Source organism: Candoia aspera, chromosome 8 (assembly GCF_035149785.1).
Source record: "Candoia aspera isolate rCanAsp1 chromosome 8, rCanAsp1.hap2, whole genome shotgun sequence".
NCBI lineage: Eukaryota > Metazoa > Chordata > Lepidosauria > Squamata > Boidae > Candoia > Candoia aspera.
Window position 1 is genome coordinate 23,055,695 of NC_086160.1, and position 21,251 is coordinate 23,076,945.

The following is a 21,251-nucleotide window of genomic DNA, read 5'->3' on the forward strand; positions in this document are numbered from 1 at the left end:
CCTGGCATCTGGGGGTATTAGGGACCAGAAGGGCAAAACCACCCTAACCCTATTCAGGACAGAGTTACTGTTCATACATCAAGGAGTTCTGTCAGCCCCAATGTGGTCTCTCAGTGAGGTGGCAAGAGTCCTGGAGTCAGAGCTATTGCAAGATAGGTGGAGGCAGTAGCAGCGGTTCTGATTGTCATGCCAGTTGCAGGCCTACCTGGAGTGGGAGGACCATGAAATGGTGATTCATATGGGTCACTACAATGTGTTCAACAAGTAGCTGTCTTTGAAGACCACTTAGAAGCTACTATTCCAGAATGCAGTGGTCCAGATGCTGGCTAGCATATGTTGGCAATAGCATTATGCTTTTGACCTGCAATGGCTTTCTGTTGACTTCTTGGTGCATTTATAGAAAGTGCTATATAGCTCGATACTAAGTTAACAGGGCCAAGCATAATCTGACCTGTTGCATCTGTGAAGAAATGTACTGGTTCTTAACTGTTGCAGTAAGGAGGCTGAGGCATGCAGGCACTATTATTCAGTAGGTACACCTGCGTTATGGAATAGTTTCCCCATGGAGATTTCATTGGCCTCCATGTAAGCTATTAAAAGCTAAATTATTTTGAGAGCCTTTGAAGGTTGAGATACTACTATTGACATGTTATGAATGGGACTTTGTTGCCATTATTTTTAATTTTGTACTACAGTATGTATGTTTTACTGTATCATTCCCATGACTAAACTGTGAAGTGTAGTCTTTTGATAGTGGCAGGTACAAATCCAATAAATAAATAGATGGTCTAGCAGCCACCATATTTAACTAATAGCACATACTTTTGGCTACTTTTTACAATAATTTTGTACCCAAGTATTGAAATCTGATTACAAATAAGAAAAAGCTAATAGCCTCCAACTGGAAAAAAAAAAACCTGCCTATGCTGGTGTATATTATCATTCCATTAGCTTAGCATCTAGGTTCACAAAGTACATTCTTAATGTATATGTGAAAATACACCCATGGTGGGTTCAAAAATGCTATTTCACTAATGGGATTAGGATGCAGCAGAAAAATGTGCAGATGAAATTGGAGTGGGGGGAGGTGGAGAGAGTTTTAAAAAACTTTCCAGTTAACTTTCCACTCTTTCAAGCAGATTTTCATGGAATATGAGACAGGAGAGCAAAACACATTACAGAAATCAGAACTTAATTGCAAGACTTTTTACTATTTAGAAAATATTTACTGTGAGCAAACTTATTTATGAAAACATTATCAGGCTTTCAAACAATGAACTTACCGGTATGCATGACAGTTTCCTTGCGCAGTAATCAGTAGCATTCAATCTTTTTACTTTTCAACAGTAAAGAAAAATATCTGCATGAAAATAGATAAAATATTAGATTAACACGCTATTATTACAAACAGCCTGTTATGGAATGTTTACCCATAGAAATTTCTTATCCTTAATGCATTTTTTCAAGTTAATGATGAAGTGAGATTAGATTAGATTAAAAACAGAAATGGACACATGTAGATTATTTATTATTATAGTTTATTACTCTAATAGAGAAAGAAAAATACTACCTATGTCCTTTTTGCTAGCTTTTGCTTACTAAAGTTAACTTTACATTTCTCAAAATGTCAGTATTATTGAGGCTTAGTAAAAAGCTCATTTAATCAATCAAACATTCTACAACACTTTAAAAGCTCTTATACTACCAACAGTATTGTTGTAACAAGTCTTCCAAATTAGTTAGATCAGTTCTCATACTCTGTAGCTAATTTTTTCTTTGTTTGAAAGTCACAAGGAACAATTGGCTATAATTCATTTGGAATCATATATGTACTTCAATCTTGGAAAGAGGGTGTGATTCCAGATTTAGAATCTTGGATTGTCAATATGTCTTCACTTTGCATTAAGAACTGGCTCTTTAACAATGCAATTTAAATGCCTCTTGTCAATATTATTTCCTGAGGTGAAGATTGAATGATGCACTTATAACTTGGATTTTAAATATATGTAATATGTTTTTTGTTGTTTTCTGCTTTTTTCCCATTTTTTTAGTATTTTTCTTTTTTATATTGTAGTAATAAAAAGTAGAAAATATAAAAAATACCTGTGAAGGAATAAATGTAAGTAAAGATACATAGGCTATAACTGCTACTTTAGGACTGTGCCTGCATGTTGGTAACACAGATTACAGGAAATTTAAAGTAAGTGTGGTTCTTGACATTTTATGATTACTAAAATGATAGCACAGAAAAGTTTATTTTCACAACTACAGTGTACGTATCTATCCACTCACTCTGTTATGTTTTTATATTTGTGTGTGAAGAGAGCCCAGTGTTTCTCTGGTCCACAAGTTCATCATGTGTAGGGTCTTCAGAAAGGGTTAGGGAACCAAGAGAAATAACCACAGAAAACAGCAACCAGTGAGTGGAAGGGAGGGGTCACTGCATAGTAGCCAAGTGGAGTGAGGGCATTTGCCTAAAATGAAACGAAGTGTAGCAGATGATCCAAACAACAACACTCCTGTCTACACAAGTTGGAAAACAGTTTTGACACATGGCAGGAAAAGTTAAGTAGAGGCTGCCTGCCAGTAGGCTGAGGGTGAATAGAAACCGCATTCCTGCCTACTGCAAACTATTAGTGTGCCATACTCATGCTGGGCATCTTAGTTGTGCAAATGAGCCCACAGTTCCCAATTTCTTGTCAATTCAGACTTGGCAGTTTGATTTGGATGTGCACACCAAATTGGATGCGCGTCTCCAACAAGCTTTCTGAATTGGACCCTTCCATGTCTTTCTGTGTATCTATCGATTCACACGGATAGACAGAAGGGTGGGATCTGCAATGCAGCATACGTTCTCAGCATTCGCTTCAAAGAGCATCTCCCTTGCCAGCTCCACAGAAAACCTCAAAGGCCAACGCAACTTGGAAGCAACACGCAGCGTCAAAACGAAAGAATCGGAAGCTGCACGATCGCGCGGCATCGTTTTAAACTCGTCCTAACAACTGTGATGAAACGGAGGACGCTCAGCCCACCTACCTCGGCGGAGAGGGGGCTGCTTCTTGCAGCCCCTTTACGAGGGAGGACCGCGGTTGCCAACCAACCGTCGAAAGATGGCAGGAAGCAGAGCGCGCCCGCGCTTGCCATTGGACAAATGTTCTCGTTGCTGTGGTCGTCGTCAATGCTAGGCAGCGGCAATCCCTCCCTCCTTCCTTCCTCCCTCCAGGGCGGTGCTAAGAACGAGGCTTTGCTGGGAAACCAAGCGCAGAAGAAAGCGGGTGTAGGGAGCCCTGGAAGCGGTCGGGAAGAGAGTAAAGGCGTAAGAGCGGAGTCACCAGAGGTCAGTGACCCTGCCCGGGTGATGGGTGGTTTCCCGCCTAAGTCATTGTTCACTCCCGGGGTGGCGCCTGGGTGTTGCGCCGACCGGGCGTGCGGAGAATCCCTCGAGCAGGTCTTTCTTCGTCCGGTGCGGTGGTCCTTGCGTCTTGGTTAGAAATAGAGCGTTTTTCCAGCCGGAAAAGTTGCTTCCAGGCGGGCTAACCCTCGAAGAGAGGCGAGACGTGTAGCTGCTCGTGTGTTTCCTCTTCGTTTCTCCTTTCTCTGCAGTTTAAACAGCCTAATCCAGCGTTTCTTAGCCTCAGCCACTTTAAGCTGTGTGGACTTCAGGTCTATGCTTGCTGGGGAATTCTGGGAGTTGAAGTCCACACAACTTAAAGTGGCTGGGGTTAAAAAACGCTGGGTTAAACAGCCAAAACTGCTAAGAGGCGCCATCGCGGTTAATTGCTCTTGATTACGTCTGCCCCGACACGCGTGCTCACCTACACAATCCTCAGAAACTAAGACGTGGCCGGGCAGCGGGTTGCAGGTAGCGCAGTATGTAGTGGGTCTGGCCTAGAAACAAAGGCAACCCACCCGCTCGGCTGCAGGAGTGGCTCGCTCTGTTATCAACCTGCTTGGGCAGCAGTGTAGACGTCGCGTTTTAAAAAAAACTGAACTGGTGGTGGAATGGAACTGCTGTGGTCTTTCCTTTCCCTCTTTGTCCTTTGCTAAACTTAACGTTCACGACATTTCAATGATAATAGAAATGAGTATTAAAAAATAAACACCAAATGACTGTTACCTAAGTGAATGAAGAAAAGGGAGCCTCATAATATTCAGTACTGTATTCTTAAAAGAGAGGGAGTGTGATCTTCGTAAGTATTAAGGCAAGGGGGTAGATTGGTTACCCTAAACTAATTAAAACGTTTGACACTGATTTTCCACCTGTATTTTGGCACCCCAAGAAACAGTGCCTGCAAAGCCAAACCTAATTATTTTGTGTTCACTGCTGTTAGTTTTGGATCCTGAGTTTGGGCTTGAGAAGCCTTGTATAGAGACCCAGATTACAATACATTTATGGCAACCTCCATGAGAGTGCATGAACGGTCTTCAATTCAAGGGCTCATTGAAACTGCCTGGCTTAATAGCAAAACTACCATCCTGTGGTGTGAAGAAAAAACACTAAAGTGCTTCCTGAGAAATGTTAGTTGTACCAAATATTTTTCATTGTTCTAGAAATAGTTGTGAAGTTTTTCCTGGAGGAAGAATTGTCAGATATTCAAAACAAGTGCATTAGGAGTGAAGTCTGATAAATTACAGCACAATCTTAGGGTAGTTTATTTAGAAATACACCACATTGAGTTCAGGGGCACTTGCTACCAAGAAAATGTTGATACTGCATCGATAATGTGCAGAATCTACATGACAAGCCTCCTTGAGAATGCTGGTCTCTAAATATTTGGTTTCCCTCAAAAGTCTTCAAAGTTTTCAACTGAGGAAAGCATGAAATTAATTTATCTGTTAGATTTATAGCCTGCTTCTCCCTCAGGAGTTAAGGCATGGGTAGTATTGTCTTCTCTAATTTTTCAGAGTTCTTTACCAGAAACTAAAGTCTTTGATGATGATAACTATCCAAGATAAAATTTCATACAGGCCTCTACACAACTGGTCCAAAGAGAGGTAAAAGGAGAACACATGGGGATAAAATCATGGATGCAAATATGTTTGAAACTCTTAATACAAACAGAGGATCTTATTTTCTGACCTCTGCAACAGTCTTAAGAACAGTTTACCAGGTGTGCCTTTTATATGTCAGTAGCCACTGGGCACCTATAGCTTTACTTGCTTCATTTTGTAAAAGAAAATGAAAGTTACACAGTTTGCTTTTATATAGAAAAAGTTAAAGTGATTTAGTACACACAAATACGGGTAGTCAGTAGAGATTTATGCTATCTGAAGAGAAACCAGAGTATAGGTAGTCCTCGTTTAGCAAGACAACGACTGGACTGGAAACTCAGTCATTAAGTGAAACAGTTGCTAAATGAAATTGCAACTGCTTATCATCTTACTTCAGCTTTCCTTTGCTTTACAGATCTGTGAAGGTTGTAAATGCAATAATTGGTTGTAACATTACTTTTTCATCACCAACAGCAAATGGCAGTTGGTAAACAAGGACTACCTGTATAAGGTTAGCTAGTTTTGTTCATTATTTTACTTACTCGTGTTCTGAAGCTAATTGTGAATTGTCTGGAAAATATTTTTCATAGCTGATTTTTGTAAGTTCACCACAAACCATTTATTTGCTTATTTGATTTATATCCTGCCTTTCTTTCTAAAACTCAAGCCACGTTGCATGGTGATCTCCCTTCATTTTCTTCCCCACAATAGTAACCCTGGGCAGTAGGTAGAATTGATATAAAGTAATTGTCTGTTGTCATCTGGTGAATTTCCAAGGCTTGAAGCTGTGCCTCCCCTGTTCCAGTCAGTGCTTTAACCACTACACCACACTGGAAATATATCTGGAACACATTTGTGTTTTCTGAAATGTAACAGTCACCTAATAGAGTAGGCAGATTAATCAAGGCTGCATTCAACCTCTGTCAGTAATTATAGTCTCAAACCATAAATAGATAGAAAAGGCACCACACCCAGCCCATGCCTGCTAGAGAAAAGTTATTAATTTCAGCTGTGCTTTCTATAAGAATTTTATAATTCAAAAGAAAAATAATTTCTGGTTTCCCAACTTGTTGCACCAAGTTGAGAAGGTTCTGTGATTGCATTCTTTGGAGTTCCTGCCCTATCTTTATTTTGCTTTCTAGAATCTTTCAATTTAATGAAAGGGAAGCTAGCATCCTGCAAAGCAAGTATACATGACTCAGGTATAATGTATATTTCCAGTAGTGCCTCTGAGTCTGATACAGACCACAGCTGGAAGCTGTCCTGTCCTGGATACTTCCCTGGATCCTTTATAGTTACTGAATAGTATATCTGAGGAAGAATATTGAAAAATTACCGTTTCAAATATTATCTAGTAGTTGTGTTTTGCTTTTTGTTCAGTGTCTTTCTCAGGTAGCCAATACCACCTGCCACTGTATAAAAAATGCTATCTTTAAAATTAAATTGCATTAAAAAATTACTGTATTGACCTAGATTATCAGATATGTCAGCTGACATATTTAAAGCATCTAAGCTTTAACTTTCTTAACTGTGTTTCTGTCAAAGAAACATAGGGGAGCAAGTAGTAGTACCAAAAAGCAGGCAAGAATTAATGTAAGTGTTCCTAGATATATTTTTTTCCCCCTGGAATGAGATCATCTTCCCCAGAGGAACATATAGTCTGCTTGACAAAAGATGACATCAGTACATTAGCTAACCTAGATGAGGTAATGCTTTAATACAGGAGTGAAGTTAGCTGGTAACAGCATTGTCCTCTCAAGAGGTTTGATGCCTCTGTATGTTGTTATCACTGTGGTGGAACAGAAATAAATACTTGCTGACAGAGCATGTGTCAGGCGCTACAAAATCAGAACAGATGCCTGCTTATTGGTAGGTCTTTTTGGCCCTTTTTTCTAGGAAAGTGTGTGGCCAATTTGCTTTATTTTAGAAACGGCTGTCTTTTCAAGTGAAATGCAATTATTTTTAAAGCAATGACATTTTCATTTAACTCATACAACTAGTGTTCTTTGTATTCATGGAGTTTGTTTGCTTGTAAGTCTCTTGGATTCTATGTACTGGACTGAAATGGTAGAATTTCCCCTAATTATATGTACAAGCTTTCTGTGTGTTCTGGGCTTTACAAAGATTGAACCCTCAATCCTTTAGCTAGACAAACATTCCTTCAGAATAATCAGTTAAGCCTTACTGGTAACTAGAGCTGTATTTCCTTTGAGAATTTTGAAGGAAGCCATTCATGTTATCATTTGCATATGTGACTAGCCAGTAGCCAATGGGTTTTTTTTAGGATTCAGAGACAATAGGTTCAAACCAGGATGAAATGCAAAAAAAAAAAATATTGAGTAAATACAGACCACTTACAACCACAATTGGGACCGGAACTTCTGTTGCTAAGCAAGGCAGTTGTTAAGTGAGTCACGCCCGATTTTATGACCTTTTTTTGCCATCACTATTAAGCGAATCACCACGGTCATTAAGTGACTCACATTATCATTAAGTGAATCCAGCTTCCCCCACTGACTTTGCTTGTCAGAAGCCAGCTGGGAAGGTTGCAAATGGTGATCACGTGACCCTGGGATCATAAATACATACCGGTTGCCAAGCACCTGAATTTTGATCATGTGAACACAGGGACGCTGAGACAGTCATAACTGCAAGGATTGGTTGTCACTTTTTTCAGTACCGTCGTAACTTTGAATGGTCGTAAGTTGAGGACTACCTCTATTAAGAGAGTTACAGACAAAAAGATATACCAGTCCACATCCGCTTTTTCTAAAGGGGAGTATAAACAATCACAGCGATTGCTTGGTGGCACATCTTATCAGTGACTCTGGCCTTGTTCAGTTGACCTACTGCTGGGGATATTTTTAAGCAAGTAAGAATCCGTAGTAAATGTGATGATGACATAGGCTATCAATAACTTGGGAACCCAGATAATTGACCAAAGAGATTTGTACTTAACACATTATTTCTAGCACAGCACTACTTTCCCTCCCTTCCATATATGTCAGGTTATCCTCTTTATCTAAAATGTTGCATGGAGAACTATGGATAAAAGGTTCAAAGGCAAGAGCAGTTTACAATACAATGATGCAATCTGCAAAGCTTGCTAAGTAACTCTAAATGCATGTGGAGGAATTTACAATTCAAAGCTTACTAAATTATATATAAATTGCAACAGTGTCATGATCACCATTGCGATGCTTGTAACATCACAACGGCTCACATAACAATACAAAGAAATGAGCACCGGGCAGATTAAGGGATAAGGCAACCAACTAACAAAAGCAAGCAACAGGTGCTGGCAACAAAGTATCGATCCTAGCCTGAGGCAGGGAAGGAAGAGATACAATGTTGCAAGAGAAGTAATTGACCACACCTGACCATGAGGCACGCCCAAGCTGTCAGAAAGCTTACGAACCGGATCGCCCGGCAATGGCCCATCACCGGCCGGAGAAAACCAATTAAGGAGACACCCGAGGCACAGGAGGGGCTGCTCGACCCCTCACCTACCGGCAACGGGGCTCGGGGACACTCGGAGAAGGAGGGGTGGAGCGCTGACCGGCGCGGGCTATTTAAATCCCGTTCCGGCGCGTCCCACTCACTCTCAGCTTTTCCTAGGGCATGCATTCTATACTCTAATAAAACCAGAACCTAAATGTAATGGTTGCCTAATCCCAAATACTCAGTCTCACAAGCCAGGGCTTAAAGATAACTGATTTATTAAAGGAATAGTATGCAAATACAGAGAAAGCTGAGAATGAGCAAAAGCGCGCCAAATACAAACTTAAAAGCCTTGCCTTCAATCCAGTCCTGCCCCAAGCACCCGTCAGCAACCACCCCCTCCCAGGTGCCAGCAACCGTTACATCTGCCTGAGAAAGTAACCTTGAACAGAGTTGCAAACCCAAACATACATTCCAAAGTAGCAAAATAAAGGACACAGCAATAATGGAAAATACCAGGAAACGTTCAAGCATGTAATACACGGATTAAAGGTTTGACATGTGAAACGTTACGATGTTAACAGAACATTGAAATGGTGAACATGACACTAAAGCCTACACTAGCATCTCTGTTTTACTGAGTAGCAGGCAGAGCCTGACGAACAGCTTGATAGAGTATCTATCTTACAGTATATATGCAGAAGGAAAAAGTGAACCACACCATTAGCTCATTTTTATTAAACGTTTTTAACTTTTTAAATTTTAATTAATACTTTCCCCCTTTCTATTTCCTGCACTTCTGAAACAAAACAAGAACTCATAGTCTTCTGCATCACTACTGTGCTCCACCCCAGTTTTTTCTCATGCATTTATCTAATATGAAGTAAAAGTTTAGCGTATCATGCTTAATTCAAAAGTACAATATACAAACTGAAATAAATAAAAGACTCCAACCAATGACTTTGGTTTCTTAATCTGTTCTATCTTGAAGAGCTGACAAGATGTGGCCAGCATAGAAGGTGAAGCAGGAACATAACCAAGGCATCCTAATGCTTAAACAAAAGTACAAACATTACAAAATGCTTAAACAAAACAATCATTCATGTTGACAATTCTGTCAGCTAATTAGTGGATAATTATGGGAAAACCCTGCCTTGAGTCCATCCTGTAGTCTAGATCGTCAATGTTGAAGCACACTGGAACTTGGTATCACCAAATGTGCAGCCTTGTGTGGCACAGAGCTGTAGGCGGCAATATTGCAACTGAAACTCTCCCAAGACCCGAGTTCGATCTAAGCGGAAGCTGGATTCTCCGGTAGCCGGCTCAGGTCGACTCAGCCTTCCATCCTTCCGAGGTCGGTAAAATGAGTTCCCAGCTTGCTGGGGAAGTGACGACTGGGGAAGGCAATGGCAAACCACCCCGCTATAGTCTGCCAAGGAAACGTCACAAAAGCGGCATTCCCCCCATAGGGTCAGACATGACTTGGTGCTTGCACAGGGGACCTTTCACCTTTTCACCACCAAATGTACTCAACAGGGATATTTATCTGCCATTTTTAAGCAACTTACGTGAACACAGAAAATTTATCATTCCAGCTGGGTGAGTTTAGCAGCATCAAAACATAGAGGGGCTGTAGTATCAGCAAGGAGAACCCAATAAGTAACATCAGGTATTTTGCTAAGAATTTCCCCAGTTTGGTCTGCTTGGTTTCAGTAATGCACCCATACCTTTTGTCCTGTTATTAATTGGGTGTCTGTAGATCCTAAGCCTTTTTCACCTCAGATGGTAGGGTATCCAGGTCCTGACATTTCTTGAATTCCCCATCCCACCCCTGGCTTGTCACTGCTTTGGGTGTACTCTCAGATTTTGCTTTATTATCTGCCCTTGGTAGTGGTCTACTTACTATCTTCCTAGGTATTGGCTTTGGGCTTATGACCATATTCCATACCATCCTAGACAGCATCCATCTGCCCCATAAGGTGGCAACATTTGCCACTGTTCTGCCTTGAGCAGAACACAGGTAAAGGGGAGTCACACCCTTATACCTGCTGTCAGGAGTCCAGCATCAGGACCTCAGAAAGTGTTCACATAGATCCCTGCTGTAGGGTATCTAGCACATATGGCTAGGGCAATCCAATTGAAGAGAGGGAAATTAGCATCCTGAGACCCCTTGAAGTATTGATCTATCATACATTAGTAGACAAATTGCCTAATTGAAATAGTTCCATATTTCATGGAAAACACATCATATGTCCATTGGTTCCATAGATGCAGTAACTATTAACTTCATTTCTCAAAAGGGATTTACAACGCAAGGATGCAATCCGCAAAGCTTTCTAAGTAATTCTAAGTTCATATGTGCAAGAATTTACAATACAAAGTCATGCTTTGCAAAGTCACACACTGTTTGCAATGGCTTGTTAGAACATTATTTATTTCATTCATTTATATAGCCATCAACTAAGAGTGTATCAGCCAGTAGTGGATTTTTCATTTGGCACTTCTCACACAAGTGACTCTGGGTGGTTTACAATATTACAAACAAAAAATCCCCCCCCCCAGCATAACCCCCCCACCCCCCCACCCGGTGCCCAAGGAGAAACTATTAACTGCCAGAGTAGCACTCTGCCCCAAATGCCTGGAGGAATAGCCAGGTCTTCAGTGCCTTATAAAAGGCAAACAGGGTTGGGAATCTATATTACATTTTAAGGTGTAATGAAGCGAAAGGTGCTCACTATTTAATTATACAATTAAAATTATATAACTTTTTCTTTTATTTACAAACAGAAATAACTATGGCAGATGAAAACCATGTCCTGAAATCACCAATAACTGTAACAGACGCAAAGACTTTCTCTAGTTCTGAAGGGTAAGCAGGGGTTTTTGGGGGGAGGGAGTGGAAGGGCGTGTCTTTTTTTTTTTAACAGTTATTTTTCTAGTTAAAACAGGAATTGGTTTATGGGTCTTCTCACTGACCTATTTAAACCAAATGGAATAGTTACCCGCAGTGCACCCAGTTCCTACAATGAGACTGGCATCAACTTAGAGTGTGTCAGCCTATAGTGGACGTTTCATTTGCCACTTCTTTCAGCTCAGTACTATTCTGTAGCAAAAGCAAAGAGAAGTAAACTTAAGAGGATTGTAGCAGCACCCTTACTTTATATTCTGTGTGAAAATGGGGGTACTATGGGAAGTGCCAGTTTGTAAATGTGAATCTCAATAAATAAGAGAAATGTATTCAACAATCAGCCCCCAGATAATTACAAATAATTCCTACCTTAGTTCAGTATCTTACGGCTTTATAACTAAAAGTTCACGAAATAGCTCTTTTTATAAAAGTGTGTAATAATTTTGTATCCAAAACAGAACAAAGATAGAATATGTTTTTGTTGTATATCCTTGCGCTTAGGGTACATACTCATCACAAGAAGTTTTTGGGATCTTCCATAAATGCAACACTTCTCTGTTTAATGCTGTTTATTAAAGCAGACTGTCTTTTGTTCAGGTTTTTGCATGAGCATGAAAAAAGAATCTGCTGCTTTAACAAGTCAGCAAACAACTTTTTTTTTCGGCATTCATAGAAGCTAGAAAAAGGCTGCTTTAATGAACAGCAGAGAGGTGTTTGCACTGGGTCCAAAGCACATCTTCTAAATCTTCTCTGGGATGTGCACAGCCCTATTGTGTATATTACCACAATCCCTATATCTCAACTCCTTTATCTCACTTATTTTCAGTGATACCATTTCCCTGTTGTACATTATGCTGATTCGTATGGTATCAGAAATAATCTTAGACTAATTTAATCTTCTTGCATTAAACAGCCTTGAGATATGTAGTTACTTTACTCATTCTTCATGATCTGATTCCTTGTAGTTTGTGTAACTAGTTTGTTTTTTTTTTGCTAGCAACCCTTCATCTGAGATTAATGTTGACAAATACCTGAATTTACAGAAACCCCATAATATTAAAGATCTTGGTCTTTGCTTTATTACTTGAATAGCTTAACGTTAGCCTCATGTTATTTTATTTCTTCATAGGAAAAGCATTCCTTTTAGCAAATCTGTTGATTCTGTGATACTAACAGATGAAAGTTATAGAATGGATTATCCAGAAATGGGTATATGTATTCTGGTCAACAATAAACATTTCCATCCAGCTACTGGTAAAGATCATATTTTTATTTTTTTAAATTAAAAGATAAAAGGGTAATTTACTTTGAACAGTCAAATGCATTCCTTTTGAATATATTTCCTAGAATTTGCATTCTCTCCACAGTGTTATCCTTTGGAGTTGTATTTCCCCATCAAACCTATACTGTATGGTTAAGCATGCACTTCTGATCACAGCTTAAAAACACTCAATATCGCCTCCCAACGGTCCAAAAACTGAGTATTCACAGCCAGTGGGACATCTTGGGCCATATTTCCAATATCCCAGTTCAACTCTAGGGAACATTTAAGTTATAGCTACAGAAACATTAAATGGTAAAGAAGAGGCAAAAGGGCAACATATATGGGGAAGCAGAAAAGAAGGTCAAGCCAGCTACATTTCTCCTAGTAACAAGGGTTGGTGGTTTAGAGTCAGTAAGTTCAGATTAGGCTCTAGCAGTCATGGACAGCCAGATAGCTATTCTTTCATGTATGTCATGAGTACTAATGGCGAGCTGCAAGGGGCCTCTATCCAGGGGGGAAAACGAATGTGTAGTACTGAGGAATTAAGCAGCCATTCAAAGAGACACAGATCAGACCCACCTTAACTTTTGGGGTTTATCTGTCTGGGTTTTTCCCATGCTTCTTCAGTTTGTTAGGATTCTGTTTTATGTAGCAGTAAATAACACTAGAGACCTACTCCTCGTCTCAGCGTGATTTCTGACTGTTAGGACAATGTACATCATAAGGAAGAACTTGCCAGTACTTATGGTCCTCTTGTTGCCTTTTAAAACAGAAAAATTCCCTGAGTACAAAGGGACAGAACTAACATTGTGGAAAAAATTACATCACTTGATGTAAGGTGAAATCTCATTCCCTTGACAACTTGCTTGGCATTTAAATAACATTTCTCACAACCTATTCTCTGCAGCCATTCTTCAGAATGCATGAAGATTCAAAGTCTGTAAGGTGTCACAGCTACACCCAATGTCCCTTAGGCACATCTGCCCCATTTCCACAATTTCAGACACTGCAGCTATCTCTGAAAGATGGCTCTGCCCTTTCCATTCTGGCTGTGTGTTCAATACTACTATACCTTTGTATAGCTAAGGCTATGGAAGGGCATTGCACACAGATACAGCATTCCAAAATTGTGGTAATAAGGGCATGTTAAGTAAGCCCTCCTCTCTTTCCAGGGTTCCAGAGCACTCAGCTTCCTGCTGGATCATTGTATATTCAGCATGAAAGGCTCTTCCAAAGAGATTTATTTGTTTGTTTGTTTGGCCACCCATCTGAAATCCACAACTCTGGGTGGCTTAATGAGCAAATGTAATTGGAAATCCTGCCTTGCCAGGATACTCAACTGTGAATGCTTGCATAGCCTTGTATGATGAGAGATCTGTCTGAGAACAAGTCCCAGTATAGCTGTTATTTCACACTTTGTATTCCCTAGCTGGACAGATGCTGCCTGTGATATACATAGGCTTGCTACACTACAGTGTTTGAAAATGCAACCTGTCTTACGACTTTTTTCCCCCTCCTTTTGTTTTTTAACATGAAGGAATGACACTTCGATCTGGTACAGATGCAGACGCAGCACTCGTTTTGGACACTTTCAGAACATTGGGATATAATGTGAAACCTTATAATGATCTTTCATGTAAACAAATTATTGATGTATTGCAAAACAGTGAGTAGTCATTTTATGATGCCTCATCAGTTGTACTGAAGTATAATACGGAGTGAGCTAAAGTTCTAAGTTTGGAGCTTTCTGTTCTTCTTAATGAAATATAAAAGTTTATGCCTACAATTAAAAGAATTGTGTGGCATCTCAGTAGGAAAGTGTAGGCTTTTGAAGAGTCTTAGTATTACTAAATCCAAATCAAAGCTAGATTTCAGAGTAAAATTTTTTGTATTTTGTTTCACTGCATTCCCACCATTTTTGTTAGTTTCTGATTTTAATAAAATAATGTTGAACATTTCAGTGCTATAGATTAGAGTCAAATTTTGTTGTGCATCCTGAAAGTTATTTGGATACTTAAAACAGAAAAGTACTTGACTGCGACTTGTTAATATATTGTTTTCTACTACAGATTAAGGTTACTATGGTAACTAATCATTTTGGCCTGGTGAAGAGGTTGAATTTAATTGTCCCCTTTTCACGTGTTAATGGTTGCATTGCCTAAGGGAGGAACTTGCCTGAACTTGTTTTAGTTTCAGTTTCCCTTCTGTGTAGGCTTGCAGATAATATGCAGCTGAGAGAAATCTCCCCTCTCAGCAAACAGCCTTTAAATATGTTTGTTTTCTGTAAATAAAATTATTTTTATAGAAATGCCTGGTGTGTGACTTTTTTGATCTCTCCTGGGCCAAATGCTTTCTAGCACTCTGCCAACATGATTATCCTGATGAAGATAGCAAAATTATAGTTCATTTCTGGAAAAGCAAAAAGCAAAACTACTAAAAAGCATTTCTCTGCTTCTACAGAGCAATGAGATCTTAACATTCAAAAGTCTTATTTTAGAGCAAATATAATTGTCTTGGTTAATTTGAAGAAAAGTGTTATTAAGTTTATCTGAGAAGTCCGACCTCAGTAATTTCTGATCACAACATGAACATTATTGTTTATCTTCTCTTTAAGTTGCCAAGGATGATCATAAAAAGAGAAATAGTTTTGCTTGTGTTTTGCTAAGCCATGGGGAGGATGGACTGATTTATGGCACAGATGGCCCTCTAGAGCTGAAAATGTTAACCAGCCTCTTCAGAGGAGACAGGTGTAAGACCTTGCGAGGGAAGCCAAAGCTCTTTTTTATTCAGGTAAGAAATAACACAAAGTAGAGAGATGGAAATCTTCCAATAAAAAAATACTTCTTCAAAGGACCAGATTTTGCCCATCCCAACATACACATTGAATTGGGAATAGTAATGAAGTGGAATCCTTCTGGCATCTGCAGGGAAGCACCTGAACCCTGAATATCTTCTGATATTCCTACCATAATTGTTCTTGTATAGTAATACAAATTATTCTTGTTCGTTTACACCAAGAACTGATAGATCTAGCAGTCCCTTCCCAAAAGACTTATGTCCTTTCTTTAAGAAAGTCAGAGAATATTTTGAAATAATTGCTTATTTATTTTGATTGCTTATTTTCAAAATAAAGCAATCTAATTCATAATCCATAAAATAAATAGACGTTTTCACACCAGAAACATTCTCCTCTAGAAATTCAAATGATCAAACATCATTTGACCCAAGTCTAAGTCATGCAGAGTTTACAAAACTATTTCCTGAGCATGATTTCATCTATGACCTCCATTGCAGCAGAGTACAGATGGTCCTCACTTAACAACCACAATAGGGACTGGAAAACTGGTTGTTAAGCACTGCAGTCATTAAGTGAATCACCACATGACCAGACCCGATTTTACGACCATTTTCACAACAGTTGTTAAGTGAATCACAGATTGTTAAGTGAACCCCGTGGTTAAGTGAATCCAGCTTCCCCAATGAATGTTTTTTTGCCAGCAACTGGACAAAAAGGTCACAAATCGTGATCATGTAACCACAGGATGCTGCAACTGCTTGTAAATGTGAGCTGGCTGCCAAGTGCCTGAATTGTGATCATATGACTACAGGAGTGGTGCAAGATTATGCAACAGTCGTAAGTGTGAGTACAGGTCATAAAATACTTTTTCTGAGGCTGTCATAACTTTGGGTTGTTGTTAAATGGTCGTTAAGTGAGGACTACCTGTACTCTAAATGTGATATGAAATTTTAATATGAGTCAGAAAGCCTTTGGTAATGATAAAACTTCCAAATTTAATATGGAACTTAAGCATTGCATGTTACAGTTTGTTGGGTGCACCTTGCATATGAAAGTGCTCTTATTCTCTCTGTTTTAAGGATACTCCAGTGTTCATAGATGATGTGGACATGTTCACTGTATTTTTCAGTGGCATCTTAAGCCGTGTCTTTTCGTGGTCTTGCATAGTAACTGTGTGGGCCCAGGAAGCTACCTTGTGAGACCAAGAAGCATGGCTTCTTAAGATCCTGCTGACGGGTACAGCAAACACATCCATGCTGGATCCAACGCACTTTTTCTGCTTGGGGTCAGAATAATGTACTGCACACCTCTACTCTGTGTGTGCTCATTTATATCCCATCAGTGTTAATAAAGAATTTTGGTAGTATTTATGGCATTTTCCTGTTTTGCATTTGGTAGGCTTGTAGAGGAACAGACTTTGATTCTGGAATTGAAACAGACAGCAGCTCAGAGGAAAGAGTGTGTCAGAAAATACCAGTAGAGGCAGACTTCCTATATGCTTATTCTACTGCTCCTGGTAAGATGAATTAATGGAAAACGCAACTTTTGTGTAAAATACCTAGATTTAAATTCATAACCTTGTTTTGAATAAATCTATTGAAATTAGTGGGACTTAGATTCATTTTGACTAACTTGTTCATACTGGTTTCAGTAGGATTTTTCTATATATGGCTAGGTCTGGATTCAACCTATAAGCAGTTTCATAAGCCCTCTTTGGGATATCAAAAAATTGAATATTTTCTTCCAGAAGTGTGTAATGTACTAAGCAAAAGTAACACGAACCTAGATTTTTTTCTTCCAATACAGTGCAAGATTTGTGCCAGAATCTGAGTTGTTTAGGTCTTTTCTTCCAGTACTACTTCAGTACAAGAAGAAAAACTCTACTGATTCTCAGCCATCCATGAACTTCATTTTAAGAAGTAAACGACTTGCAAAAACTCTTATTTCTGATTTTTCCAGATGGACACATGTAAACAACTTTTTTATTTTTAATACAATTCTCAACCTTTCCTTTAGAGGATGCTTCAGAATTTAGTCTTTCCATTGGGTGTCAGAAAGTATCCATCACTAGATTAATTTCCTCGGTCACTAGGAAAGGCAAGATCATGCTCTGAAATGTGTTAAATTTCAGTGATATCTGGTGATCTCTGACTCATCTTCATATGTATTTTTGCTTTTCATTCAGGACACAATTCTCCCTCATCATTTCCTTTCTCAGGCTTTGTGCTTTTTCACTTCATATTACTAGCCATTAATACCGCTCTCCCCAAATCTCTGGAAACTTTTTAAAAAGTATGCAAAACAAAGCAGTATAGTAATTATACACCTCTAGGTTATACAAGGAACAAGTAATGCTTTTAGCAAATGCTTCCTGGAACTCAGCTGAGAAATGTGACCTCATCTGCCATACTTCCATCCACTTCTAAAACGTTACCTGAAGTTTTGTTATTATCAGGCCTGCTCTGATGCTCTTCAGTGGACAGTCCTTCAGTTTCAGAGTGCTCCTCTGTGTTCAGATTTGGACGAACTGCTCATTAATCCACTGTTAGCAGGGAAGGTCATCATCACAAACTTAAATCGCCTGGAGGACCTTAGTTTCCTAAAAAGTCATACCTTCTTCATCAAGAGTGTAATTGTGAACAAGTAACAATTCAGACAGTGGCAGATTACCCTCTACTGGAGAGGTTTAAATAAATATTATGTCAAGTCCAGGCTAGACTGCATTTAAAGTATTATGACCTAATGTGCTTAAGAAGATCCACCATGGATTCACCAGTGTCATCTGACATTACAAGTAGGCCCAATGGTAAATAAGTAGTAAGCACTCATTCTTGTAGTAGGAAATGTTCAGCAATTTCTGCACAATCCTCTGCAATAACCCAACTTGTATTATTAAAGTGTTTTCTCATTGTCATGAATGCAAGATTCTCCAGCTGTTAGACACATTGCCAGAACTAAATTATATAATATGATACGGCCTTCTATTCTGACGCTTCCTCCATTGATTTTCTCTGCTGATCCATAATCCTCACAATCTACTCAGGATAGATGTTGCCTTTATCAAACTTCATCTCCATCCACAAGAAGGGAACAGATTTTTCTTCCTCTGTAAGGAGAAATTAGTTAGCATTGTTGATGTGGACAAAGTGTATGTCAACCTCTGATCAATACATAAAGAGAATTCTCTCCAACAAGACTAACTTTATTGCCTTACGTTATTCTGGTTGGTAGAACCAACACTGTATCATGTCTGTTAGATGAGTTAAAGGACACAATACATTTGAATCATGATACAGCATTTTAGTGTTTAGCCGTATTCTGTTGGAGAGGACTTTTCCTCATTCTGTCCACTCTTTTGTCTTTCCAGATTTGTTTGGAAGGTTCCCCAGATCAATTTCTCTTTTAAGCTTCATGCCAAGATACAACAGGGGAAGGCATCACACTATGAAAGATTTCATGATCACTGACTTTTCTGATTTAATAGAATGATTAGTCTATTACTGAATTCTTTGAGGAAATAAAGGGGGGTTATTTCTTTCACTCTTCCATTTCCCCTGAGTAAATATACTTAGAAGAATTGGGGAGGGGGGAATGAAGTATGTCAAATAAATAATTTTGGGTAGAATGTGACCAAATGCATTAAACACTAGAATACTGTTTTAGACACTTTCGTTAAATTCTATTCTGTTAGCTTGATAATTACTTAATATTGTGGAGAGCAAATTCTGTGGCTGGCTTTTATAATTGCTGATTGAACAACATAATATTTGATACATTTTACTTTCTCTTAGGCTACTACTCATGGAGGAATTCCTCAGAGGGTTCCTGGTTTATACAGTCATTGTGTGTGATGTTGAAACAATATGCTAAGAAACTTGAACTTATGCAGATCCTAACACGCGTAAATCGCAAAGTTGCAGAATTCAGTTCTTACTCAAACAGAGCTGACTTCCATGGAAAGAAGCAGATCCCGTGTATTGTGTCTATGCTAACAAAAGATTTGTATTTTCCACTCTAAAGAGTTCTTTGTCTTCTGATACAGAAGCTAAAAGAAGGGAGGTGGCACTGATGCTTTGTTTGATTCTGAACTAATGTTGTCCTGATTGCATTAAAATTTATAAAGGTAAGTATTTCAGTTGATAGAACAATAGTACAGAACTGTATAGAGTTACTAATACAGAAATTCTGATTTAAAAAATGGAAAAATGTATAGATGTGGAATAATTTTGAATAAGAAATATGAAAGATTCAGTAACTTACGACTGCCAAAATAATTTGCAGGTAACAAGTAATAAAATGTACCATTTTCAAAACAAATAGTTAATTTCGGTAACAATGTTATAGCCTATTTGTAAATAAACATACATAACTAATAATTTCCTGTATATCAGTATCAGTTGGAACTTCTTCCAAATCAGTGTATTTAAGACTGGATTGTAATATCATTACACAAGAGTAGCTTTTCAAAATGGTGTGAAAACTAAACTATCAGTAGGACTAATCTAGTGATATTAGAATCAATTTCCTGGTGGTTATCACTCTGCCTGTTTGCTACTGAATACAAAATGCTCATTTTTGATAAGACTTCCAACCTTTACTCAGAGCATTTTGGCTCCTTTAGAATACCAGCAATACCCTGAATGGGCTTAAATTTAAAGGATGACTAATGGTGCTTAGAACTTGATTCAGAATTGGATCCTGGATCTCAGTTTGTAGTAGTGTGTGGTTTTTAACTTGTAGCATATAGTACATTTCTTTGTATATTCTAAAACGCATGCAGAAGTGTAAGTCCTAATTTCTAGTGTTGAATGTGTAGCTTTTAGAAATATGAATCATGTTTAAAAATAGAATAAAAGAAGCCATGTAAAATTAGTTTACCTACAACTTGGATTAAGAGTTTTAAACTTCGTATATTGGGGGGAGCCTTTGGGATCTTGGATTTAGAGAGAGTCTTGTAAAACATCTAACACTTAAACTGAATTTTCCTGTGAAATTCAGACTTTGAGCATCTGCAATACATGTCTTCTCACAAACCCCAGGAAGAAAGGCAAAGCTAGCTCACTGTTTAACAATTCTTGCTGTTAAATTTCTCATACTGCTTAACAGCCATCTATCTTCCTGCAACTTAACTTTCTCTTGGTTAAATACTGTATGTGCTCTTTCCTGTTTGAGAATGTTCAGGTGTTTGGAAAATGCTACCATGCCATCATCAGTTCTGTCGACACTAAACCCTTCTCAGCTTTTTGGCTAAGCTCAAGTATAGTTACCTGGACAGTAAATGTATTCAGTGTCCTCAGCCTTCTCTTGTAGAACTTATTTTCCAAACTCTTGGTAACTTTGTTGCTCTCTGTTGACCCATTTCAATCTATGTCTTTCTTAAAGTACATCTCCTAAAACTGGATACAGTATTCTAGATGAGGCATGAGGTGGAACCTTTTGCAGCTGCTACTGTTGTATACTCAGTTTCTGATCAACTATTGCCTAAGTTCCTTTACAAATCTGTCCTGTGTATTTGACATTTTGTATTGCTTAAATGCAAAACTGTTGGATTTCGTTTTGATTTAATCTGGTTTAGCACTGTATCGAAGTGACCTGGCTATGCCTTCTAGTTTTTAGATCTTCTACAAAACTGATAAAGATGCCATCCATGCTGTCATCTAACCCATTGATAACAATTACTGAATAGTACTGGAACTAGAATCTTGCAGCATTTCACTAGCATAAAAATCTAGTTCAGTGAGTTATAATTTGAGAATATTTTGATTATTATCTTTACATAGATTAACATCCAGTCTTCATTTAACCAATTTCACAACCAAAATGGACTTTACTAAAATGTAAATAATTTA

At 38.6% G+C, this 21,251-nt stretch overlaps 1 protein-coding gene across 1 annotated transcript; it reads left to right on the plus strand.

Annotated features, from left to right (window-relative positions):
* The first annotated feature begins 3,811 nt into the window (after positions 1 to 3,811).
* On the plus strand, positions 3,812 to 20,323 carry CASP3 (caspase 3). Its single transcript, XM_063310141.1, has 7 exons — positions 3,812 to 3,862; positions 11,221 to 11,302; positions 12,471 to 12,595; positions 14,143 to 14,271; positions 15,220 to 15,395; positions 16,801 to 16,918; positions 19,194 to 20,323. Exons 2-7 carry the CDS (start codon positions 11,229 to 11,231, stop codon positions 19,418 to 19,420), a joined length of 849 nt encoding a protein of 282 aa, XP_063166211.1. The 5' UTR covers positions 3,812 to 3,862; positions 11,221 to 11,228; the 3' UTR covers positions 19,421 to 20,323.
* The last annotated feature ends 928 nt before the right edge of the window (positions 20,324 to 21,251 follow it).

Excerpts from the sequence above, each read along its gene's own strand:
- CASP3 (XM_063310141.1), top strand. The coding sequence starts at position 11,229 with ATGGCAGATGAAAACCATGTCCTGAAATCACCAATAACTGTAACAGAC. Across the intron at positions 11,303-12,470 it reads ACTTTCTCTAGTTCTGAAGG|GAAAAGCATTCCTTTTAGCA; the intron begins GTAAGCAGGGGT and ends ATTTCTTCATAG. Across the intron at positions 12,596-14,142 it reads ACATTTCCATCCAGCTACTG|GAATGACACTTCGATCTGGT; the intron begins GTAAAGATCATA and ends TTTAACATGAAG.